Genomic DNA, 25,150 nt, shown 5'->3' on the forward strand with positions numbered 1-25,150 from the left:
CTACTAATGCTTTTACTGCCAGTGGAAGTACTATTACTGTTACTGCAAACAAGTAGCAATTTTACCAATAATAGTAGAGCCATTAAAATAAGTACTTCCTCTATAAATGACCACTATTTCAACTGCTAATCCTACTTCATTTTGGCAGCTCCAGAGACCCAGAGGACAATTCAAAACTGAAGACTAAGACACATTGTCCAAAGTCCCTCTTCATGTTTGGTCTGTCCGGGACTCCTTTCCTCTGATACCTTTGGTCGTCCTGTAGAAGGAGTACAACTGTATTTTGTAGTCAAATGTATTGTTGTTTTTTGTACCAAGCGACTGAATCAACCATTTTAAGGGCTAATTTTGTCATTTGAACGTAAAAGGTAAAAAAGAAATAAAAATGAAACACAAGAAAAGTGTCGTTCTGGAAACTTTATCATTTTGTTCACCTGTAGGTGGCGCTTGACTTCCTGTCAGAGCTTTCAGTGCGTGAGGCTGGAGAAAATGTCTCGCACACTCGGACCATAGATGCTGCCGTTAATACACTCACAACCCCAACCCTTTTGTGTTAACCTTACCCATTACCCCAACCTATTGTGTTAACCTTACACATTACCTTAACCCTTTTGTGTTAACCTTACCCATTACCCCAACCCTTTTGTGTTAACCTTACCCATTACCCCAACCTATTGTGTTAACCTTACACATTACCTTAACCCTTTTGTGTTAACCTTACCCATTACCTTAACCCTTTTGTGTTAACCTTACCCATTACCCCAACCCTTTTGTGTTAACCTTACCCATTACCCCAACCTATTGTGTTAACCTTACCCATTACCCTAACGCTTTTGTGTTAACCTTACCCATTACCTTAACCCTTTTGTGTTAACCTTACCCATTACCCCAACCTATTGTGTTAACCTTAAACATTACCTTAACCCTTTTGTGTTAACCTTACCCATTACCTTAATCCTTTAGTGTTAACCTTACCCATTACCCCAACCCTTTTGTGTTAACCTTACCCATTACCCCAACCTATTGTGTTAACCTTACACATGACCTTAACCCTTTTGTGTTAACCTTACCCATTACCCCAACCCTTTTGTGTTAACCTCACCCATTACCCCAACCTATTGTGTTAACCTTACCCATTACACTAACGCTTTTGTGTTAACCTTACCCATTACCTTAACCCTTTTGTGTTAACCTTACCCATTACCCCAACCTATTGTGTTAACCTTACCCATTACCCCAACCTATTGTGTTAACCTTACACATTACCTTAACCCTTTTGTGTTAACCTTACCCATTACCTTAACCCTTTTGTGTTAACCTTACCCATTACCCCAACCCTTTTGTGTTAACCTTACCCATTACCCCAACCTATTGTGTTAACCATACCCATTACCCTAACGCTTTTGTGTTAACCTTACCCATTACATTAACCCTTTTGTGTTAACCTTACCCATTACCCCAACCTATTGTGTTAACCTTAAACATTACCTTAACCCTTTTGTGTTAACCTTACCCATTACCTTAATCCTTTTGTGTTAACCTTACCCATTACCTTAACCCTTTTGTGTTAACCTTACCCATTACCTTAATCCTTTTGTGTTAACCTTACCCATTACCTTAACCCTTTTGTGTTAACCTTACCCATTACCTTAACCCTTTTGTGTTAACCTTACCCATTACCTTAACCCTTTTGTGTTAACCTTACCCATTACCTTAACCCTTTGTGTTAACCTTACCCTTTACCTTAACCCTTTTGTGTTAACCTTACCCATTACCTTAACCCTTTTGTGTTAACCTTACCCATTACCTTAACCCTTTTGTGTTAACCTTACCCATTACCCCAACCTATTGTGTTAACCATACCCATTACCCTAACGCTTTTGTGTTAACCTTACACATTACCTTAACCCTTTTGTGTTAACCTTACCCATTACCTTAACCCTTTTGTGTTAACCTTACCCATTACCCCAACCCTTTTGTGTTAACCTTACCCATTACCCCAACCTATTGTGTTAACCATACCCATTACCCTAACGCTTTTGTGTTAACCTTACCCATTACATTAACCCTTTTGTGTTAACCTTACCCATTACCCCAACCTATTGTGTTAACCTTAAACATTACCTTAACCCTTTTGTGTTAACCTTACCCATTACCTTAATCCTTTTGTGTTAACCTTACCCATTACCTTAACCCTTTTGTGTTAACCTTACCCATTACCTTAATCCTTTTGTGTTAACCTTACCCATTACCTTAACCCTTTTGTGTTAACCTTACCCATTACCTTAACCCTTTTGTGTTAACCTTACCCATTACCTTAACCCTTTTGTGTTAACCTTACCCATTACCTTAACCCTTTGTGTTAACCTTACCCATTACCTTAACCCTTTGTGTTAACCTTACCCTTTACCTTAACCCTTTGTGTTAACCTTACCCATTACCTTAACCCTTTGTGTTAACCTTACCCTTTACCTTAACCCTTTGTGTTAACCTTACCCATTACCTTAACCCTTTGTGTTAACCTTACCCTTTACCTTAACCCTTTGTGTTAACCTTACCCATTACCTTAACCCTTTGTGTTAACCTTACCCTTTACCTTAACCCTTTGTGTTAACCTTACCCATTACCTTGAATGCAGGACCCCGGGGCCCTTCAGGTGGAGCCGGATCATAAACGTGACTAAAACTAAACAAACATTTTGGTAAATTCTTAAATATAATGGTGAACATTGGAGTGAAACGTGTCGTTAAACGTGTCACATTTAAACAAACAGTTCTATTACTGATGATGATTTGTGGTTTTCACTGACAAATGAACAACAAGAACACAATAATCTGACTTCATTATCATTTTATTGCATTTAAGGGAATAATAAATGTGGAATGTTTCCTACATTAACTTTTGAAGTTCCACATACCCAAATATACAGTAATAAAAGGATTATTATGATTATATATTATATTAATTTGACAGTAAACTTTCAAACACACAACTAGCATTCATTCTTTCATTTTGAGTGTGTGGGTCTTTTCAGTTACAGTCAGTCACACAGGGAATCTGAAAGTTCGGAGACACGAGCCGAGAGATCCTGGAAAACAAGAACATTTAATGTATTTATATTTGTTACTTTCACAGAATTTTAAATTCAAACTCACATTTCCTTGAGGAATTGATTGGCTCCGATGGGGTTTTTCCTAAAGAGAACAAAGACAAGATCAGACCTGCAGCAAATCTACATCACTTTTCATCTCACAGCTGTGAAACTCAAGTCTAGAAACTAAACTGACTCAAAATAAAATAAAGACAGTGTGGGGGGTGAGTGTGTGGGGGGTGAGTGTGTGGGGGGTGAGTGTGTGGGGGGTGAGTGTGTGGGGGGTGAGTGTGGAGGGTGAGTGTGGGGGGTGAGTGTGTGGGGGGTGAGTGTGGGGGGTGAGTGTGGGGGGTGAGTGTGTGGGGGGTGAGTGTGTGGGGGTGAGTGTGGGGGGTGAGTGTGGGGGGTGAGTGTGTGGGGGGTGAGTGTGGAGGGTGAGTGTGGGGGGTGAGTGTGGGGGGTGAGTGTGGGGGGTGAGTGTGTGGGGTGAGTGTGTGGGGGGTGAGTGTGGAGGGTGAGTGTGGGGGGTGAGTGTGGAGGGTGAGTGTGTGTGGGGGTGAGTGTGGGGGGTGAATTTGGAGGGGGTGAGTGTGTGGGGGGTGAGTGTGTGGGGGGTGAGTGTGGAGGGTGAGTGTGGGGGGTGAGTGTGTGGGGGGTGAGTGTGGAGGGTGAGTGTGGGGGGTGAGTGTGTGGCGGGTGAGTGTGTGGGGGGTGAGTGTGGGGGGTGAGTGTGTGGGGGGTGAGTGTGGAGGGTGAGTGTGGGGGGTGAGTGTGTGGGGGGTGAGTGTGGGGGGTGAGTGTGGGGGGTGAGTGTGTGGGGGGTGAGTGTGTGGGGGTGAGTGTGGGGGGTGAGTGTGGGGGGTGAGTGTGTGGGGGGTGAGTGTGGAGGGTGAGTGTGGGGGGTGAGTGTGGGGGGTGAGTGTGGGGGGTGAGTGTGTGGGGTGAGTGTGTGGGGGGTGAGTGTGTGGGGTGAGTGTGTGGGGGGTGAGTGTGGGGGGTGAGTGTGTGGGGGGTGAGTGTGGGGGGTGAGTGTGTGGGGGGTGAGTGTGGAGGGTGAGTGTGGGGGGTGAGTGTGTGGGGGGTGAGTGTGGAGGGTGAGTGTGGGGGGTGAGTGTGGAGGGTGAGTGTGTGGGGGGGTGAGTGTGGGGGTGAGTGTGGGGGGTGAATTTGGAGGGGGTGAGTGTGGGGGGTGAGTGTGGGGGGTGAGTGTGTGGGGGGTGAGTGTGGGGGGTGAGTGTGTGGGGGGTGAGTGTGTGGGGGGTGAGTGTGGGGGGTGAGTGTGTGGGGGGTGAGTGTGGAGGGTGAGTGTGGGGGGTGAGTGTGTGGGGGGTGAGTGTGGAGGGTGAGTGTGGAGGGTGAGTGTGGGGGGTGAGTGTGGGGGGTGAATTTGGAGGGGGTGAGTGTGGGGGGTGAGTGTGGAGGGGGTGAGTGTGTGGGGGGGTGAGTGTGTGGGGTGAGTGTGTGGGGTGAGTATGGGGGGTGAGTGTGTGGGGTGAGTGTGGGGGGTGAGTGTGGGTGGTGGGGGTGAGTGTGTGGGGGGTGACTGTGGGGGGTGAGTGTGTGGGGTGAGTGTGGGGGGTGAGTGTGGGGGGTGGGGGTGAGTGTGGAGGGGAGTGTGGGGGGTGAGTGTGCGGGGTGAGTGTGGAGGGGGTGAGTGCGGGGGGGTGAATTTGGAGGTGGTGAGTGTGGGGGGTGAGTGTGGGGGGGTGAGTGTGGGGGGGTGAGTGTGGGGGGTGAGTGTGTGGGGGGTGAGTGTGGAGGGTGAGTGTGGGGGGTGAGTGTGGGGGGTGAGTGTGGGGGGTGAGTGTGTGGGGTGAGTGTGTGGGGGGTGAGTGTGTGGGGTGAGTGTGTGGGGGGTGAGTGTGGGGGGTGAGTGTGTGGGGGGTGAGTGTGGAGGGTGAGTGTGGGGGGTGAGTGTGTGGGGGGTGAGTGTGGAGGGTGAGTGTGGGGGGTGAGTGTGGAGGGTGAGTGTGTGGGGGGGTGAGTGTGGGGGTGAGTGTGGGGGGTGAATTTGGAGGGGGTGAGTGTGGGGGGTGAGTGTGGGGGGTGAGTGTGTGGGGGGTGAGTGTGGAGGGTGAGTGTGGGGGGTGAGTGTGTGGCGGGTGAGTGTGTGGGGGGTGAGTGTGGGGGGTGAGTGTGTGGGGGGTGAGTGTGGAGGGTGAGTGTGGGGGGTGAGTGTGTGGGGGGTGAGTGTGGGGGGTGAGTGTGGGGGGTGAGTGTGTGGGGGGTGAGTGTGTGGGGGTGAGTGTGGGGGGTGAGTGTGGGGGGTGAGTGTGTGGGGGGTGAGTGTGGAGGGTGAGTGTGGGGGGTGAGTGTGGGGGGTGAGTGTGGGGGGTGAGTGTGTGGGGTGAGTGTGTGGGGGGTGAGTGTGTGGGGTGAGTGTGTGGGGGGTGAGTGTGGGGGGTGAGTGTGTGGGGGGTGAGTGTGGGGGGTGAGTGTGTGGGGGGTGAGTGTGGAGGGTGAGTGTGGGGGGTGAGTGTGTGGGGGGTGAGTGTGGAGGGTGAGTGTGGGGGGTGAGTGTGGAGGGTGAGTGTGTGGGGGGGTGAGTGTGGGGGTGAGTGTGGGGGGTGAGTGTGTGGGGGGTGAGTGTGGGGGGTGAGTGTGTGGGGGGTGAGTGTGGGGGGTGAGTGTGTGGGGGGTGAGTGTGGGGGGTGAGTGTGTGGGGGGTGAGTGTGGAGGGTGAGTGTGGGGGGTGAGTGTGTGGGGGGTGAGTGTGGAGGGTGAGTGTGGAGGGTGAGTGTGGGGGGTGAGTGTGGGGGGTGAATTTGGAGGGGGTGAGTGTGGGGGGTGAGTGTGGAGGGGGTGAGTGTGTGGGGGGGTGAGTGTGTGGGGTGAGTGTGTGGGGTGAGTATGGGGGGTGAGTGTGTGGGGTGAGTGTGGGGGGTGAGTGTGGGTGGTGGGGGTGAGTGTGTGGGGGGTGACTGTGGGGGGTGAGTGTGTGGGGTGAGTGTGGGGGGTGAGTGTGGGGGGTGGGGGTGAGTGTGGAGGGGAGTGTGGGGGGTGAGTGTGCGGGGTGAGTGTGGAGGGGGTGAGTGCGGGGGGGTGAATTTGGAGGTGGTGAGTGTGGGGGGTGAGTGTGGGGGGGGTGAGTGTGGGGGGGTGAGTGTGGGGGGTGAGTGTGTGGGGGGTGAGTGTGGAGGGTGAGTGTGGGGGGTGAGTGTGGGGGGTGAGTGTGGGGGGTGAGTGTGTGGGGTGAGTGTGTGGGGGGTGAGTGTGTGGGGTGAGTGTGTGGGGGGTGAGTGTGGGGGGTGAGTGTGTGGGGGGTGAGTGTGGAGGGTGAGTGTGGGGGGTGAGTGTGTGGGGGGTGAGTGTGGAGGGTGAGTGTGGGGGGTGAGTGTGGAGGGTGAGTGTGTGGGGGGGTGAGTGTGGGGGTGAGTGTGGGGGGTGAGTGTGGGGGGTGAGTGTGGGGGGTGAGTGTGTGGGGGGTGAGTGTGGGGGGTGAGTGTGTGGGGGGTGAGTGTGGGGGGTGAGTGTGTGGGGGGTGAGTGTGGAGGGTGAGTGTGGGGGGTGAGTGTGTGGGGGGTGAGTGTGGAGGGTGAGTGTGGAGGGTGAGTGTGGGGGGTGAGTGTGGGGGGTGAATTTGGAGGGGGTGAGTGTGGGGGGTGAGTGTGGAGGGGGTGAGTGTGTGGGGGGGTGAGTGTGTGGGGTGAATGTGTGGGGTGAGTATGGGGGGTGAGTGTGTGGGGTGAGTGTGGGGGGTGAGTGTGGGTGGTGGGGGTGAGTGTGTGGGGGGTGACTGTGGGGGGTGAGTGTGTGGGGGGTGAGTGTGTGGGGTGAGTGTGGGGGGTGAGTGTGGGGGGTGGGGGTGAGTGTGGAGGGGAGTGTGGGGGGTGAGTGTGCGGGGTGAGTGTGGAGGGGGTGAGTGCGGGGGGGTGAATTTGGAGGTGGTGAGTGTGGGGGGTGAGTGTGGGGGGGTGAGTGTGGGGGGGTGAGTGTGTGGGGTGAGTTTGGGGGGTGAGTGTGGGGGGTGAGTGTGTGGGGGGTGAGTGTGCGGGGTGAGTGTGGAGGGGGTGAGTGCGGGGGGGTGAATTTGGAGGTGGTGAGTGTGGGGGGTGAGTGTGGGGGGGTGAGTGTGTGGGGTGAGTGTGGGGGGTGAGTGTGGGGGGTGAGTGTGGGGGGGTGAGTGTGTGGGGTGAGTGTGGGGGGTGAGTGTGTGGGGTGAGTGTGGGGGGGTGAGTGTGTGGGGTGAGTGTGGGGGGGTGAGTGTGGGGGGGTGAGTGTGGGGGGTGAGTGTGGGGGGGTGAGTGTGGGGGGTGAGTGTGGGGGGTGAGTGTGTGGGGTGAGTGTGGGGGGTGAGTGTGTGGGGGTGAGTGTGTGGGGTGAGTGTGTGGGGTGAGTGTGGGGGGTGAGTGTGGGGGGTGAGTGTGTGGGGTGAGTGTGGGGGGGTGAGTGTGTGGGGTGAGTGTGGGGGGTGAGTGTGGGGGGGTGAGTGTGTGGGGTGAGTGTGTGGGGTGAGTGTGGGGGGTGAGTGTGGGGGGTGAGTGTGGGGGGGTGAGTGTGGGGGGTGAGTGTTGGGGGTGAGTGTGGGGGGTGAGTGTGGGGGGTGAGTGTGGGGGGGTGAGTGTGGGGGGTGAGTGTGTGGGGTGAGTGTGGGGGGGTGAGTGTGTGGGGTGAGTGTGGGGGGTGAGTGTGGGGGGGTGAGTGTGTGGGGTGAGTGTGGGGGGGTGAGAATACTTTCTTTTACTGAAGTACTTCCACCACTGCTAATCCTGTGTTTGTGTTGTGTCACATGGGGCGATCGGGAGGGCATCCGGCTTTAAATCGACACTCACAGAAACTTGTCCTTGATCTTTTCCACACACTCGATGTCGTCAGCGATGTCGTCGTCTACGAAGCCTGAGAGACAAATGGACAAACCAAGGACACAATGTCAGTGAAGACGAGGCAGAAGTGCTTTGTCTGGACAGCAGAGGGCGCTGCAGCTGAAGCCACAGAGCTTTGAATGTGTTAGAAAAGTGAGTTTCAGGATGGTGTGAATCAGGTGCAGCTAAAGCAGGAGTGGAAATAAGAATATTGAGTTATATTATATAACAGCGTTATTTATACTTTAGAGAACTCACTCACTGTGAGAGCTTTGTATTTGTCTCACCATTTCAGTCAAGATTGAAGCCTGAAGTCCATGATCAAACACAATGCTTCCTCTGATTTTAGAGAAGTAACTTTACTCAGAAAACCACCAAAAGAAAAAGAACACGGTCTTTATCTGGGGCCAAGCCAGGGGCCAAGCCAGGGGCCCCTGTGACCTGTAAAAGTGAGATTTATTTACTGTATTCTTTTCCTCACAAAACACTCAAGACCCTTTTATTGTTGTGGCATTTGGCTGGTAAGATGGTAACTATGACGATGTGTTATGATTGACACTGTTATTGCTGTTATTATCTGACCCTCATAATGGAGACCCTCATGATGTGAGACACTCATGATGAAGACCCTCATGATGTGAGACCCTCATGATGTGAGACACTCATGATGGAGACCCTCATGATGTGAGACCCTCATGATGTGAGACCCTCATGATGTGAGACACTCATGATGTGAGACACTCATGATGGAGACCCTCATGATGTGAGACCCTCATGATGTGAGACCCTCATGATGTGAGACACTCATGATGAAGACCCTCATGATGGAGACCCTCATGATGTGAGACACTCATGATGGAGACCCTCATGATGGAGACCCTCATGATGTGAGACCCTCATGATGTGAGACCCTCATGATGTGAGACACTCATGATGGAGACCCTCATGATGGAGACCCTCATGATGTGAGACACTCATGATGTGAGACACTCATGATGGAGACCCTCATGATGGAGACCCTCATGATGTGAGACCCTCATGATGTGAGACCCTCATGATGTGAGACACTCATGATGAAGACCCTCATGATGTGAGACCCTCATGATGTGAGACCCTCATGATGTGAGACACTCATGATGAAGACCCTCATGATGTGAGACCCTCATGATGTGAGACCCTCATGATGTGAGACCCTCATGATGGAGACCCTCATGGTGTGAGGCACTCATGATGGGAGATCCTCATAATGGAGACCCTCATGATGTGAGGCACTCATGATGGAGACCCTCATGATGGAGACCCTCATGGTGTGAGACCCTCATGATGGAGACCCTCATGTTGGGAGACCCTCATGATGGAGACCCTCATGGTGTGAGACCCTCATGGTGTGAGGCACTCATGATGGGAGACCCTCATGATGGAGACCCTCATGCTGTGAGACCCTCATGATGTGAGACCCTCATGATGTGAGATCCTCATGAGACCCTCATAATGTGGGACCCTCATGATGTGGGACCCTCGTGATGTGAGACCCTCGTGATGGGAGACCCTCATGATGTGAGACCCTCGTGATGTGAGACCCTCATGATGTGAGACCCTCATGATGGAGACCCTCATGATGTGAGGCACTCATGGTGTGAGACCCTCATGATGTGAGACCCTCATGATGGAGACCCTCATGATGTGAGACTCTCATGGTGTGAGGCACTCATGATGGGAGACCCTCATGATGGAGACCCTCATGGTGTGAGGCACTCATGATGGGAGACCCTCATGGTGTGAGACCCTCATGGTGTGAGACCCTCATGATGTGAGACCCTCATGATGGGAGACCCTCATGGTGTGAGACCCTCATGATGTGGGACCCTCATGATGTGGGACCCTCATGATGTGAGACCCTCATGGTGTGAGACCCTCATGATGTGGGACCCTCATGATGTGAGACCCTCATGATGTGGGACCCTCATGATGTGAGACCCTCATGATGTGGAACCCTCATGATGTGAGACCATCATGATGTGGAACCCTCATGATGTGGGACCCTCATGATGTGAGACCCTCATGATGTGAGACCCTCATGATGTGGGACCCTCATGATGTGAGACCCTCATGATGTGGGACCCTCATGATGTGAGACCCTCATGATGTGGGACCCTCATGATGTGGGACCCTCATGATGTGAGACCCTCATGATGTGGGACCCTCATGATGTGGGACCCTCATGATGTGAGACCCTCATGATGTGAGACCCTCATGATGTGGGACCCTCATGATGTGAGACCCTCATGATGTGGGACCCTCATGATGTGAGACCCTCATGATGTGGGACCCTCATGATGTGGGACCCTCATGGTGTGAGAGCCTCATGATGTGGGACCCTCATGATGTGAGACCCTCATGATGTGGGACCCTCATGATGTGAGACCCTCATGATGTGGGACCCTCATGATGTGAGAGCCTCATGATGTGAGACCCTCATGATGTGGGACCCTCATGATGTGAGACCCTCATGATGTGAGACCCTCATGATGTGGGACCCTCATGATGTGGGACCCTCATGATGTGAGAGCCTCATGATGTGAGACCCTCATGATGTGGGACCCTCATGATGTGAGACCCTCATGATGTGGGACCCTCATGATGTGAGACCCTCATGATGTGGGACCCTCATGATATGGGACCCTCATGGTGTGAGAGCCTCATGAGGGCCGCCTGCAGAAGCTGCTCCCTCAGGTAAAGACCCCCTGCTGGTGGCTCAGTGGAAGTACAGATCTAGGGTAAATAAGAGGTGGTACTGACGTTCACAGCCGTCTCCGCACAGAGGCCCCGCCCCGCTGCAGAAGTGCTGACTGATCTGGAAAATCCCGTATAATGTCCAGTTCTCTGAGGAGCCGTCGTTGTCGTTGGAAACGGTTTGAGTCTTGACCAAAGCCGAGTCGAAGTTCGAGCTTTGAGACGCGTGGCACAAAACTGTAATAAAAACACCATTAGACTTTATTAGTTTTAATTCAAGTAAAACGTGCGGTGGTTGGAAACAAAGTACAAAACTCTCTCGTCACCTCGGGACCCTCGAGGGTCCTTTCAACCCCCTTTTAGGTGTTGGGTCCGTCCCATAAAACTTACCACATTTTCATGAATCGAGACAAATTTTAAAATGCCTCGTGTTCAGTTCAAGAGCTTGAACAAAGGGGAACGTTGGCCCCTTCGGGCCCTCGAGGGCCCCATTTCTAAACAGCTCTAAAAACCTCTTCATCTACTTCTCTTTGTGTGGAATTATTATCTCTACGTTTGAAAATAAAGCAGGAATAAAATAATAAGTGTGAATGGTGCTCACAGCAAGACGGTCTCCGGTTTGAGTCCCGGTCTTTTCTGATGCCAAGTGTCCCTGTCCCAGTTTAGTCCAAGATTAATCCACCCAGGTTTAGTCCTGGTTTAGTCCAGGTGTAGTCCAGGTTTAGTCAGTTTTAGTCCAGGTTTAGTCAGTTTTAGTCCAGGTGTAGTCCAGGTTTAGTCCAGTTTTAGTCCAGGTGTAGTCCAGGTTTAGTCCAGGTTTAGTCCAGGTGTAATCCAGGTTTAGTCCAGGTTTAGTCCAGGTTTAGTCCAGGTTTAGTCCAGGTTTAGTCAGTTTTAGTCCAGGTGTAGTCCAGGTTTAGTCCAGGTTTAGTCCAGGTTTAGTCCAGGTTCAGTCCAGGTTTAGTCCAGGTTTAGTCCAGGTGTAGTCCAGGTTTAGTCCAGGTTTAGTTGAGGTTTAGTCAGTTTTAGTCCAGGTGTAGTCCAGGTTTAGTCCAGGTTTAGTCCAGGTTTAGTCCAGGTTTAGTCCAGGTGTGGTCCAGGTTTAGTCCTGGTTTAGTCCAGGTTTAGTCAGTTTTAGTCCAGGTGTAGTCCAGGTTTAGTCCAGGTGTAGTCCAGGTTTAGTCCAGGTTTAGTCCAGGTCTAGTCCAGGTTTAGTCCAGGTGTAGTCCAGGTTTAGTCCAGGTTTAGTCAGTTTTAGTCCAGGTGTAGTCCAGGTTTAGTCCAGGTTTAGTCCAGGTTTAGTCCAGGTTTAGTCCAGGTTTAGTCAGTTTTAGTCCAGGTGTAGTCCAGATTTAGTCCAGGTTTAGTCAGTTTTAGTCCAAGTTTAGTCCAGGTTTAGTCCAGGTTTAGTCCAGGTGTAGTCCAGGTTTAGTCCAGGTTTAGTCCAGGTGTAGTCCAGGTGTAGTCCAGGTGTAGTCCAGGTTTAGTCCAGGTTTAGTCCAGGTTTAGTCCAGGTGTAGTCCAGGTGTAGTCCAGGTGTAGTCCAGGTTTAGTCCAGGTTTAGTCAGTTTTAGTCCAGGTGTAGTCCAGGTGTAGTCCAGGTGTAGTCCAGGTTTAGTCCAGGTTTAGTCAGTTTTAGTCCAGGTGTAGTCCAGGTTTAGTCCAGGTGTAGTCCAGGTTTAGTCCAGGTTTAGTCAGTTTTAGTCCAGGTGTAGTCCAGGTGTAGTCCAGGTGTAGTCCAGGTTTAGTCCAGGTTTAGTCAGTTTTAGTCCAGGTGTAGTCCAGGTGTAGTCCAGGTTTAGTCCAGGTTTAGTCAGTTTTAGTCCAGGTGTAGTCCAGGTGTAGTCCAGGTGTAGTCCAGGTTTAGTCCAGGTTTAGTCAGTTTTAGTCCAGGTGTATTCCAGGTGTAGTCCAGGTGTAGTCCAGGTTTAGTCCAGGTTTAGTCAGTTTTAGTCCAGGTGTAGTCCAGGTTTAGTCCAGGTTTAGTCCAGGTTTAGTCCAGGTTTAGTCCAGGTGTAGTCCAGGTGTAGTCCAGGTTTAGTCCAGGTTTAGTCCAGGTTTAGTCCAGGTGTAGTCCAGGTGTAGTCCAGGTTTAGTCCAGGTTTAGTCAGTTTTAGTCCAGGTGTAGTCCAGGTGTAGTCCAGGTGTAGTCCAGGTTTAGTCCAGGTTTAGTCAGTTTTAGTCCAGGTGTAGTCCAGGTGTAGTCCAGGTGTAGTCCAGGTGTAGTCCAGGTTTAGTCCAGGTTTAGTCAGTTTTAGTCCAGGTGTAGTCCAGGTTTAGTCCAGGTTTAGTCAGTTTTAGTCCAGGTGTAGTCCAGGTGTAGTCCAGGTGTAGTCCAGGTTTAGTCCAGGTTTAGTCAGTTTTAGTCCAGGTGTAGTCCAGGTGTAGTCCAGGTTTAGTCCAGGTTTAGTCAGTTTTAGTCCAGGTGTAGTCCAGGTGTAGTCCAGGTGTAGTCCAGGTTTAGTCCAGGTTTAGTCAGTTTTAGTCCAGGTGTATTCCAGGTGTAGTCCAGGTGTAGTCCAGGTTTAGTCCAGGTTTAGTCAGTTTTAGTCCAGGTGTAGTCCAGGTTTAGTCCAGGTTTAGTCCAGGTTTAGTCCAGGTTTAGTCCAGGTGTAGTCCAGGTGTAGTCCAGGTTTAGTCCAGGTTTAGTCCAGGTTTAGTCCAGGTGTAGTCCAGGTGTAGTCCAGGTGTAGTCCAGGTGTAGTCCAGGTTTAGTCCAGGTTTAGTCAGTTTTAGTCCAGGTGTAGTCCAGGTGTAGTCCAGGTTTAGTCCAGGTTTAGTCAGTTTTAGTCCAGGTGTAGTCCAGGTTTAGTCCAGGTGTAGTCCAGGTGTAGTCCAGGTTTAGTCCAGGTTTAGTCAGTTTTAGTCCAGGTGTATTCCAGGTGTAGTCCAGGTGTAGTCCAGATTTAGTCCAGGTTTAGTCAGTTTTAGTCCAGGTGTAGTCCAGGTTTAGTCCAGGTGTAGTCCAGGTTTAGTCCAGGTTTAGTCCAGGTTTAGTCCAGGTGTAGTCCAGGTTTAGTCCAGGTTTAGTCCAGGTTTAGTCAGTTTTAGTCCAGGTGTAGTCCAGGTTTAGTCCAGGTTTAGTCCAGGTGTAGTCCAGGTTTAGTCCAGGTTTAGTCCAGGTTTAGTCCAGGTGTAGTCCAGGTGTAGTCCAGGTGTAGTCCAGGTTTAGTCCAGGTGTAGTCCAGGTGTAGTCCAGGTTTAGTCCAGGTTTAGTCCAGGTGTAGTCCAGGTGTAGTCCAGGTGTAGTCCAGGTTTAGTCCAGGTTTAGTCCAGGTTTAGTCAGTTTTAGTCCAGGTGTAGTCCAGGTTTAGTCCAGGTGTAGTCCAGGTTTAGTCCAGGTGTAGTCCAGGTTTAGTCCAGGTTTAGTCCAGGTTTAGTCCAGGTGTAGTCCAGGTGTAGTCCAGGTGTAGTCCAGGTTTAGTCCAGGTTTAGTCCAGGTTTAGTCAGTTTTAGTCCAGGTGTAGTCCAGGTGTAGTCCAGGTTTAGTCCAGGTTTAGTCCAGGTTTAGTCCAGGTTTAGTCAGTTTTAGTCCAGGTGTAGTCCAGGTGTAGTCCAGGTTTAGTCCAGGTTTAGTCAGTTTTAGTCCAGGTGTAGTCCAGGTGTAGTCCAGGTTTAGTCCAGGTTTAGTCAGTTTTAGTCCAGGTGTAGTCCAGGTTTAGTCCAGGTGTAGTCCAGGTTTAGTCCAGGTTTAGTCCAGGTTTAGTCCAGGTGTAGTCCAGGTTTAGTCCAGGTTTAGTCCAGGTTTAGTCAGTTTTAGTCCAGGTGTAGTCCAGGTTTAGTCCAGGTTTAGTCCAGGTGTAGTCCAGGTTTAGTCCAGGTTTAGTCCAGGTTTAGTCCAGTTGTAGTCCAGGTGTAGTCCAGGTGTAGTCCAGGTTTAGTCCAGGTGTAGTCCAGGTGTAGTCCAGGTTTAGTCCAGGTTTAGTCCAGGTGTAGTCCAGGTGTAGTCCAGGTTTAGTCCAGGTTTAGTCAGTTTTAGTCCAGGTGTAGTCCAGGTTTAGTCCAGGTTTAGTCAGTTTTAGTCCAGGTGTAGTCCAGGTGTAGTCCAGGTTTAGTCCAGGTTTAGTCAGTTTTAGTCCAGGTGTAGTCCAGGTTTAGTCCAGGTGTAGTCCAGGTTTAGTCCAGTTTTAGTCCAGGTTTAGTCAGTTTTAGTCCAGGTGTAGTCCAGGTGTAGTCCAGGTTTAGTCCAGGTTTAGTCCAGGTTTAGTCCAGGTTTAGTCAGTTTTAGTCCAGGTGTAGTCCAGATTTAGTCCAGGTTTAGTCAGTTTTAGTCCAAGTTTAGTCCAGGTTTAGTCCAGGTTTAGTCCAGGTGTAGTCCAGGTTTAGTCCAGGTTTAGTCCAGGTGTAGTCCAGGTGTAGTCCAGGTTTAGTCCAGGTTTAGTCCAGGTTTAGTCCAGGTGTAGACCAGGTGTAGTCCAGGTGTAGTCCAGGTTTAGTCCAGGTTTAGTCAGTTTTAGTCCAGGTGTAGTCCAGGTGTAGTCCAGGTGTAGTCCAGGTTTAGTCCAGGTTTAGTCAGTTTTAGTCCAGGTGTAGTCCAGGTTTAGTCCAGGTGTAGTCCAGGTTTAGTCCAGGTTTAGTCAGTTTTAGTCCAGGTGTAGTCCAGGTGTAGTCCAGGTGTAGTCCAGGTTTAGTCCAGGTTTAGTCAGTTTTAGTCCAGGTGTAGTCCAGGTGTAGTCCAGGTTTAGTCCAGGTTTAGTCAGTTTTATTCCAGGTGTAGTCAGTTTTAGTCCAGGTGTAGTCCAGGTGTAGTCCAGGTTTAGTCCAGGTTTAGTCAGTTTTAGTCCAGGTGTATTCCAGGTGTAGTCCAGGTGTAGTCCAGGTTTAGTCCAGGTTTAGTCAGTTTTAGTCCAGGTGTAGTCCAGGTTTAGTCCAGGTTTAGTCCAGGTTTAGTCCAGGTTTAGTCCAGGTGTAGTCCAGGTGTAGTCCAGGTTTAGTCCAGGTTTAGTCCAGGTTTAGTCCAGGTGTAGTCCAGGTGTAGTCCAGGTGTAGTCCAGGTTTAGTCCAGGTTTAGTCAGTTTTAGTCCAGGTGTAGTCCAGGTGTAGTCCAGGTGTAGTCCAGGTTTAGTCCAGGTTTAGTCAGTTTTAGTCCAGGTGTAGTCCAGGTTTAGTCCAGGTGTAGTCCAGGTTTAGTCCAGGTTTAGTCAGTTTTAGTCCAGGTGTAGTCCAGGTGTAGTCCAGGTGTAGTCCAGGTTTAGTCCAGGTTTAGTCAGTTTTAGTCCAGGTGTAGTCCAGGTGTAGTCCAGGTTTAGTCCAGGTTTAGTCAGTTTTAGTCCAGGTGTAGTCCAGGTTTAGTCCAGGTGTAGTCCAGGTGTAGTCCAGGTTTAGTCCAGGTTTAGTCAGTTTTAGTCCAGGTGTATTCCAGGTGTAGTCCAGGTGTAGTCCAGGTTTAGTCCAGGTTTAGTCAGTTTTAGTCCAGGTGTAGTCCAGGTGTAGTCCAGGTGTAGTCCAGGTTTAGTCCAGGTTTAGTCAGTTTTAGTCCAGGTGTAGTCCAGGTTTAGTCCAGGTGTAGTCCAGGTTTAGTCCAGGTTTAGTCAGTTTTAGTCCAGGTGTAGTCCAGGTGTAGTCCAGGTGTAGTCCAGGTTTAGTCCAGGTTTAGTCAGTTTTAGTCCAGGTGTAGTCCAGGTGTAGTCCAGGTTTAGTCCAGGTTTAGTCAGTTTTAGTCCAGGTGTAGTCAGTTTTAGTCCAGGTGTAGTCCAGGTGTAGTCCAGGTTTAGTCCAGGTTTAGTCAGTTTTAGTCCAGGTGTATTCCAGGTGTAGTCCAGGTGTAGTCCAGGTTTAGTCCAGGTTTAGTCAGTTTTAGTCCAGGTGTAGTCCAGGTTTAGTCCAGGTTTAGTCCAGGTTTAGTCCAGGTTTAGTCCAGGTGTAGTCCAGGTGTAGTCCAGGTTTAGTCCAGGTTTAGTCCAGGTTTAGTCCAGGTGTAGTCCAGGTGTAGTCCAGGTGTAGTCCAGGTTTAGTCCAGGTTTAGTCAGTTTTAGTCCAGGTGTAGTCCAGGTGTAGTCCAGGTGTAGTCCAGGTTTAGTCCAGGTTTAGTCAGTTTTAGTCCAGGTGTAGTCCAGGTTTAGTCCAGGTGTAGTCCAGGTTTAGTCCAGGTTTAGTCAGTTTTAGTCCAGGTGTAGTCCAGGTGTAGTCCAGGTGTAGTCCAGGTTTAGTCCAGGTTTAGTCAGTTTTAGTCCAGGTGTAGTCCAGGTGTAGTCCAGGTTTAGTCCAGGTTTAGTCAGTTTTAGTCCAGGTGTAGTCCAGGTTTAGTCCAGGTGTAGTCCAGGTGTAGTCCAGGTTTAGTCCAGGTTTAGTCCAGGTGTAGTCCAGGTGTAGTCCAGGTGTAGTCCAGGTTTAGTCCAGGTTTAGTCCAGGTTTAGTCAGTTTTAGTCCAGGTGTAGTCCAGGTTTAGTCCAGGTGTAGTCCAGGTTTAGTCCAGGTGTAGTCCAGGTTTAGTCCAGGTTTAGTCCAGGTTTAGTCCAGGTGTAGTCCAGGTGTAGTCCAGGTGTAGTCCAGGTTTAGTCCAGGTTTAGTCCAGGTTTAGTCAGTTTTAGTCCAGGTGTAGTCCAGGTGTAGTCCAGGTTTAGTCCAGGTTTAGTCCAGGTTTAGTCCAGGTTTAGTCAGTTTTAGTCCAGGTGTAGTCCAGGTGTAGTCCAGGTTTAGTCCAGGTTTAGTCAGTTTTAGTCCAGGTGTAGTCCAGGTGTAGTCCAGGTTTAGTCCAGGTTTAGTCAGTTTTAGTCCAGGTGTAGTCCAGGTTTAGTCCAGGTGTAGTCCAGGTTTAGTCCAGGTTTAGTCCAGGTTTAGTCCAGGTGTAGTCCAGGTTTAGTCCAGGTTTAGTCCAGGTTTAGTCAGTTTTAGTCCAGGTGTAGTCCAGGTTTAGTCCAGGTTTAGTCCAGGTGTAGTCCAGGTTTAGTCCAGGTTTAGTCCAGGTTTAGTCCAGTTGTAGTCCAGGTGTAGTCCAGGTGTAGTCCAGGTTTAGTCCAGGTGTAGTCCAGGTGTAGTCCAGGTTTAGTCCAGGTTTAGTCCAGGTGTAGTCCAGGTGTAGTCCAGGTTTAGTCCAGGTTTAGTCAGTTTTAGTCCAGGTGTAGTCCAGGTTTAGTCCAGGTTTAGTCAGTTTTAGTCCAGGTGTAGTCCAGGTGTAGTCCAGGTTTAGTCCAGGTTTAGTCAGTTTTAGTCCAGGTGTAGTCCAGGTTTAGTCCAGGTGTAGTCCAGGTTTAGTCCAGTTTTAGTCCAGGTTTAGTCAGTTTTAGTCCAGGTGTAGTCCAGGTGTAGTCCAGGTTTAGTCCAGGTTTAGTCCAGGTTTAGTCCAGGTTTAGTCAGTTTTAGTCCAGGTGTAGTCCAGATTTAGTCCAGGTTTAGTCAGTTTTAGTCCAAGTTTAGTCCAGGTTTAGTCCAGGTTTAGTCCAGGTGTAGTCCAGGTTTAGTCCAGGTTTAGTCCAGGTGTAGTCCAGGTGTAGTCCAGGTTTAGTCCAGGTTTAGTCCAGGTTTAGTCCAGGTGTAGACCAGGTGTAGTCCAGGTGTAGTCCAGGTTTAGTCCAGGTTTAGTCAGTTTTAGTCCAGGTGTAGTCCAGGTGTAGTCCAGGTGTAGTCCAGGTTTAGTCCAGGTTTAGTCAGTTTTAGTCCAGGTGTAGTCCAGGTTTAGTCCAGGTGTAGTCCAGGTTTAGTCCAGGTTTAGTCAGTTTTAGTCCAGGTGTAGTCCAGGTGTAGTCCAGGTGTAGTCCAGGTTTAGTCCAGGTTTAGTCAGTTTTAGTCCAGGTGTAGTCCAGGTGTAGTCCAGGTTTAGTCCAGGTTTAGTCAGTTTTAGTCCAGGTGTAGTCAGTTTTAGTCCAGGTGTAGTCCAGGTGTAGTCCAGGTTTAGTCCAGGTTTAGTCAGTTTTAGTCCAGGTGTATTCCAGGTGTAGTCCAGGTGTAGTCCAGGTTTAGTCCAGGTTTAGTCAGTTTTAGTCCAGGTGTAGTCCAGGTTTAGTCCAGGTTTAGTCCAGGTTTAGTCCAGGTTTAGTCCAGGTGTAGTCCAGGTGTAGTCCAGGTTTAGTCCAGGTTTAGTCCAGGTTTAGTCCAGGTGTAGTCCAGGTGTAGTCCAGGTGTAGTCCAGGTTTAGTCCAGGTTTAGTCAGTTTTAGTCCAGGTGTAGTCCAGGTGTAGTCCAGGTGTAGTCCAGGTTTAGTCCAGGTTTAGTCAGTTTTAGTCCAGGTGTAGTCCAGGTTTAGTCCAGGTGTAGTCCAGGTTTAGTCCAGGTTTAGTCAGTTTTAGTCCAGGTGTAGTCCAGGTGTAGTCCAGGTGTAGTCCAGGTTTAGTCCAGGTTTAGTCAGTTTTAGTCCAGGTGTAGTCCAGGTGTAGTCCAGGTTTAGTCCAGGTTTAGTCAGTTTTAGTCCAGGTGTAGTCCAGGTTTAGTCCAGGTGTAGTCCAGGTGTAGTCCAGGTTTAGTCCAGGTTTAGTCAGTTTTAGTCCAGGTGTATTCCAGGTGTAGTCCAGGTGTAGTCCAGATTTAGTCCAGGTTTAGTCAGTTTTAGTCCAGGTGTAGTCCAGGTTTAGTCCAGGTGTAGTCCAGGTTTAGTCCAGGTTTAGTCCAGGTTTAGTCCAGGTGTAGTCCAGGTTTAGTCCAGGTTTAGTCCAGGTGTAGTCCAGGTTTAGTCCAGGTTTAGTCCAGGTTTAGTCCAGGTGTAGTCCAGGTGTAGTCCAGGTGTAGTCCAGGTTTAGTCCAGGTGTAGTCCAGGTGTAGTCCAGGTTTAGTCCAGGTTTAGTCCAGGTGTAGTCCAGGTGTAGTCCAGGTGTAGTCCAGGTTTAGTCCAGGTTTAGTCCAGGTTTAGTCAGTTTTAGTCCAGGTGTAGTCCAGGTTTAGTCCAGGTGTAGTCCAGATTTAGTCCAGGTGTAGTCCAGGTTTAGTCCAGGTTTAGTCCAGGTTTAGTCCAGGTGTAGTCCAGGTGTAGTCCAGGTGTAGTCCAGGTTTAGTCCAGGTTTAGTCCAGGTTTAGTCAGTTTTAGTCCAGGTGTAGTCCAGGTGTAGTCCAGGTTTAGTCCAGGTTTAGTCCAGGTTTAGTCCAGGTTTAGTCAGTTTTAGTCCAGGTGTAGTCCAGGTGTAGTCCAGGTTGAGTCCAGGTTTAGTCAGTTTTAGTCCAGGTGTAGTCCAGGTGTAGTCCAGGTTTAGTCCAGGTTTAGTCAGTTTTAGTCCAGGTGTAGTCCAGGTTTAGTCCAGGTGTAGTCCAGGTTTAGTCCAGGTTTAGTCCAGGTTTAGTCCAGGTGTAGTCCAGGTTTAGTCCAGGTTTAGTCCAGGTTTAGTCAGTTTTAGTCCAGGTGTAGTCCAGGTTTAGTCCAGGTTTAGTCCAGGTGTAGTCCAGGTTTAGTCCAGGTTTAGTCCAGGTTTAGTCCAGGTGTAGTCCAGGTGTAGTCCAGGTGTAGTCCAGGTTTAGTCCAGGTGTAGTCCAGGTGTAGTCCAGGTTTAGTCCAGGTTTAGTCCAGGTGTAGTCCAGGTGTAGTCCAGGTTTAGTCCAGGTTTAGTCAGTTTTAGTCCAGGTGTAGTCCAGGTTTAGTCCAGGTTTAGTCAGTTTTAGTCCAGGTGTAGTCCAGGTGTAGTCCAGGTTTAGTCCAGGTTTAGTCAGTTTTAGTCCAGGTGTAGTCCAGGTTTAGTCCAGTTGTAGTCCAGGTTTAGTCCAGGTTTAGTCCAGGTTTAGTCAGTTTTAGTCCAGGTGTAGTCCAGGTGTAGTCCAGGTTTAGTCCAGGTGTAGTCCAGGTTTAGTCCAGGTTTAGTCCAGGTTTAGTCCAGGTGTAGTCCAGGTGTAGTCCAGGTGTAGTCCAGGTTTAGTCCAGGTGTAGTCCAGGTGTAGTCCAGGTTTAGTCCAGGTTTAGTCCAGGTGTAGTCCAGGTGTAGTCCAGGTGTAGTCCAGGTTTAGTCCAGGTTTAGTCCAGGTTTAGTCAGTTTTAGTCCAGGTGTAGTCCAGGTTTAGTCCAGGTGTAGTCCAGGTTTAGTCCAGGTGTAGTCCAGGTTTAGTCCAGGTTTAGTCCAGGTTTAGTCCAGGTGTAGTCCAGGTGTAGTCCAGGTTTGTCCAGGTTTGTCCAGGTTTAGTCCAGGTTTAGTCAGTTTTAGTCCAGGTGTAGTCCAGGTGTAGTCCAGGTTTAGTCCAGGTTTAGTCCAGGTTTAGTCAGTTTTAGTCCAGGTGTAGTCCAGGTGTAGTCCAGGTTTAGTCCAGGTTTAGTCCAGGTTTAGTCCAGGTTTAGTCAGTTTTAGTCCAGGTGTAGTCCAGATTTAGTCCAGGTTTAGTCAGTTTTAGTCCAAGTTTAGTCCAGGTTTAGTCCAGGTTTAGTCCAGGTGTAGTCCAGGTTTAGTCCAGGTTTAGTCCAGGTGTAGTCCAGGTGTAGTCCAGGTTTAGTCCAGGTTTAGTCCAGGTGTAGTCCAGGTGTAGTCCAGGTGTAGTCCAGGTTTAGTCCAGGTTTAGTCAGTTTTAGTCCAGGTGTAGTCCAGGTGTAGTCCAGGTGTAGTCCAGGTTTAGTCCAGGTTTAGTCAGTTTTAGTCCAGGTGTAGTCCAGGTTTAGTCCAGGTGTAGTCCAGGTTTAGTCCAGGTTTAGTCAGTTTTAGTCCAGGTGTAGTCCAGGTGTAGTCCAGGTGTAGTCCAGGTTTAGTCCAGGTTTAGTCAGTTTTAGTCCAGGTGTAGTCCAGGTGTAGTCCAGGTTTAGTCCAGGTTTAGTCAGTTTTAGTCCAGGTGTAGTCCAGGTTTAGTCCAGGTGTAGTCCAGGTGTAGTCCAGGTTTAGTCCAGGTTTAGTCAGTTTTAGTCCAGGTGTATTCCAGGTGTAGTCCAGGTGTAGTCCAGGTTTAGTCCAGGTTTAGTCAGTTTTAGTCCAGGTGTAGTCCAGGTTTAGTCCAGGTTTAGTCCAGGTTTAGTCCAGGTTTAGTCCAGGTGTAGTCCAGGTGTAGTCCAGGTTTAGTCCAGGTTTAGTCCAGGTTTAGTCCAGGTGTAGTCCAGGTGTAGTCCAGGTGTAGTCCAGGTTTAGTCCAGGTTTAGTCAGTTTTAGTCCAGGTGTAGTCCAGGTGTAGTCCAGGTGTAGTCCAGGTTTAGTCCAGGTTTAGTCAGTTTTAGTCCAGGTGTAGTCCAGGTTTAGTCCAGGTGTAGTCCAGGTTTAGTCCAGGTTTAGTCAGTTTTAGTCCAGGTGTAGTCCAGGTGTAGTCCAGGTGTAGTCCAGGTTTAGTCCAGGTTTAGTCAGTTTTAGTCCAGGTGTAGTCCAGGTGTAGTCCAGGTTTAGTCCAGGTTTAGTCAGTTTTAGTCCAGGTGTAGTCCAGGTTTAGTCCAGGTGTAGTCCAGGTGTAGTCCAGGTTTAGTCCAGGTTTAGTCAGTTTTAGTCCAGGTGTATTCCAGGTGTAGTCCAGGTGTAGTCCAGATTTAGTCCAGGTTTAGTCAGTTTTAGTCCAGGTGTAGTCCAGGTTTAGTCCAGGTGTAGTCCAGGTTTAGTCCAGGTTTAGTCCAGGTTTAGTCCAGGTGTAGTCCAGGTTTAGTCCAGGTTTAGTCCAGGTGTAGTCCAGGTTTAGTCCAGGTTTAGTCCAGGTTTAGTCCAGGTGTAGTCCAGGTGTAGTCCAGGTGTAGTCCAGGTTTAGTCCAGGTGTAGTCCAGGTGTAGTCCAGGTTTAGTCCAGGTTTAGTCCAGGTGTAGTCCAGGTGTAGTCCAGGTGTAGTCCAGGTTTAGTCCAGGTTTAGTCCAGGTTTAGTCAGTTTTAGTCCAGGTGTAGTCCAGGTTTAGTCCAGGTGTAGTCCAGGTTTAGTCCAGGTGTAGTCCAGGTTTAGTCCAGGTTTAGTCCAGGTTTAGTCCAGGTGTAGTCCAGGTGTAGTCCAGGTGTAGTCCAGGTTTAGTCCAGGTTTAGTCCAGGTTTAGTCAGTTTTAGTCCAGGTGTAGTCCAGGTGTAGTCCAGGTTTAGTCCAGGTTTAGTCCAGGTTTAGTCCAGGTTTAGTCAGTTTTAGTCCAGGTGTAGTCCAGGTGTAGTCCAGGTTTAGTCCAGGTTTAGTCAGTTTTAGTCCAGGTGTAGTCCAGGTGTAGTCCAGGTTTAGTCCAGGTTTAGTCAGTTTTAGTCCAGGTGTAGTCCAGGTTTAGTCCAGGTGTAGTCCAGGTTTAGTCCAGGTTTAGTCCAGGTTTAGTCCAGGTGTAGTCCAGGTTTAGTCCAGGTTTAGTCCAGGTTTAGTCAGTTTTAGTCCAGGTGTAGTCCAGGTTTAGTCCAGGTTTAGTCCAGGTGTAGTCCAGGTTTAGTCCAGGTTTAGTCCAGGTTTAGTCCAGGTGTAGTCCAGGTGTAGTCCAGGTTTAGTCCAGGTGTAGTCCAGGTGTAGTCCAGGTTTAGTCCAGGTTTAGTCCAGGTGTAGTCCAGGTGTAGTCCAGGTTTAGTCCAGGTTTAGTCAGTTTTAGTCCAGGTGTAGTCCAGGTTTAGTCCAGGTTTAGTCAGTTTTAGTCCAGGTGTAGTCCAGGTGTAGTCCAGGTTTAGTCCAGGTTTAGTCAGTTTTAGTCCAGGTGTAGTCCAGGTTTAGTCCAGGTGTAGTCCAGGTTTAGTCCAGGTTTAGTCCAGGTTTAGTCAGTTTTAGTCCAGGTGTAGTCCAGGTGTAGTCCAGGTTTAGTCCAGGTGTAGTCCAGGTTTAGTCCAGGTTTAGTCCAGGTTTAGTCCAGGTGTAGTCCAGGTGTAGTCCAGGTGTAGTCCAGGTTTAGTCCAGGTGTAGTCCAGGTGTAGTCCAGGTTTAGTCCAGGTTTAGTCCAGGTGTAGTCCAGGTGTAGTCCAGGTGTAGTCCAGGTTTAGTCCAGGTTTAGTCCAGGTTTAGTCAGTTTTAGTCCAGGTGTAGTCCAGGTTTAGTCCAGGTGTAGTCCAGGTTTAGTCCAGGTGTAGTCCAGGTTTAGTCCAGGTTTAGTCCAGGTTTAGTCCAGGTGTAGTCCAGGTGTAGTCCAGGTGTAGTCCAGGTTTGTCCAGGTTTAGTCCAGGTTTAGTCAGTTTTAGTCCAGGTGTAGTCCAGGTGTAGTCCAGGTTTAGTCCAGGTTTAGTCCAGGTTTAGTCCAGGTTTAGTCAGTTTTAGTCCAGGTGTAGTCCAGGTGTAGTCCAGGTTTAGTCCAGGTTTAGTCAGTTTTAGTCCAGGTGTAGTCCAGGTGTAGTCCAGGTTTAGTCCAGGTTTAGTCAGTTTTAGTCCAGGTGTAGTCCAGGTGTAGTCCAGGTTTAGTCCAGGTTTAGTCAGTTTTAGTCCAGGTGTAGTCCAGGTTTAGTCCAGGTGTAGTCCAGGTTTAGTCCAGGTTTAGTCCAGGTTTAGTCCAGGTGTAGTCCAGGTGTAGTCCAGGTGTAGTCCAGGTTTAGTCCAGGTGTAGTCCAGGTGTAGTCCAGGTTTAGTCCAGGTGTAGTCCAGGTGTAGTCCAGGTTTAGTCCAGGTTTAGTCCAGGTTTAGTCCAGGTTTAGTCCAGGTGTAGTCCAGGTTTAGTCCAGGTGTAGTCCAGGTTTAGTCCAGGTGTAGTCCAGGTGTAGTCCAGGTTTAGTCCAGGTTTAGTCCAGGTTTAGTCCAGGATATAAAACCCATCCTCACTCCTCTCCACAGTCGTCTCTTTGGCGTTGGTCAGGCCGCTCTGCAGATGATTCTTCACTTCACATCCACCGAAGACTTTTCCGTCCACGATTCCTCCAAACATCGCCACCATCAGGACGGACGCTGCCACTGCACACGCTCCCTTCATTTTCCAAAAGAGTCTGTGCACAAACCCTGAAGTCACGTCACATATATGATCCTGTGAGACCCGCGACAGCCAATCCAAAGCCTCGGCCCGACCCGCGACAGCCAATCACGTCCTTTCCTTTTGTGTCGCTGGAAACATCTCGACTTTTCTCTGACGTGTCGTGAGTTTGGCGTCGAGTTTCAGGACGATCTGAAAAACGATCTTCATGATTTGGACTTTTCTGGGTTAGACATTGTTACGACTGAAAAGATCCAGCCTCGGGACAAAGAAATGGCCCTATCCCGTGACATGAGGAGAGCAGCAGGACAAAGGTCTGGGTGGAGCTGCAGAAAGACTTCAGGGCCAGAACTTTCTGAGAGACGCAATGTTCTGGTTTAGACCTGGTTTAGACTTGGTTTAGACCTGGTTTAGACCTGGTTCAGACCTGGTTCAGACCTGGTTCAGACCTGGTTCAGACCTGGTTCAGACCTGGTTTAGACCTGGTTCAGACCTGGTTTAGACCTGGTTTAGACCTGGTTCAGACCTGGTTCAGACCTGGTTCAGACCTGGTTCAGACCTGGTTCAGACCTGGTTCAGACCTGGTTTAGACCTGGTTCAGACCTGGTTCAGACCTGGTTCAGACCTGGTTCAGACCTGGTTCAGACCTGGTTTAGACCTGGTTCAGACCTGGTTCAGACCTGGTTCAGACCTGGTTTAGACCTGGTTCAGACCTGGTTCAGACCTGGTTTAGACCTGGTTCAGACCTGGTTCAGACCTGGTTCAGACCTGGTTCAGACCTGGTTCAGACCTGGTTCAGGCCTGGTTTAGACCTGGTTCAGACCTGGTTTAGACCTGGTTTAGACCTGGTTCAGACCTGGTTCAGACCTGGTTCAGACC

The 25,150-nt window shown here is 49.8% G+C and overlaps 1 protein-coding gene across 1 annotated transcript; it reads right to left on the reverse strand.

Moving 5' to 3' along the window:
* Positions 1–2,845: 2,845 nt before the first annotated feature.
* Positions 2,846–24,272, reverse strand: LOC140378228 (alpha-lactalbumin-like). The gene is made up of 5 exons (XM_072463954.1): positions 24,127–24,272; positions 10,693–10,863; positions 7,864–7,927; positions 3,156–3,194; positions 2,846–3,088 (listed from the first exon to the last, which is right to left on the reverse strand). Exons 1-5 carry the CDS (start codon positions 24,236–24,238, stop codon positions 3,031–3,033), a joined length of 444 nt encoding a protein of 147 aa, XP_072320055.1. The 5' UTR covers positions 24,239–24,272; the 3' UTR covers positions 2,846–3,030.
* Positions 24,273–25,150: the final 878 nt, after the last annotated feature.

Source organism: Eucyclogobius newberryi, unplaced genomic scaffold, assembly GCF_026437365.1.
Source record: "Eucyclogobius newberryi isolate DKJ021-1_F unplaced genomic scaffold, fEucNew1.0.hap1 SCAF_4, whole genome shotgun sequence".
Taxonomy (NCBI): Eukaryota; Metazoa; Chordata; class Actinopteri; order Gobiiformes; family Gobiidae; genus Eucyclogobius; species Eucyclogobius newberryi.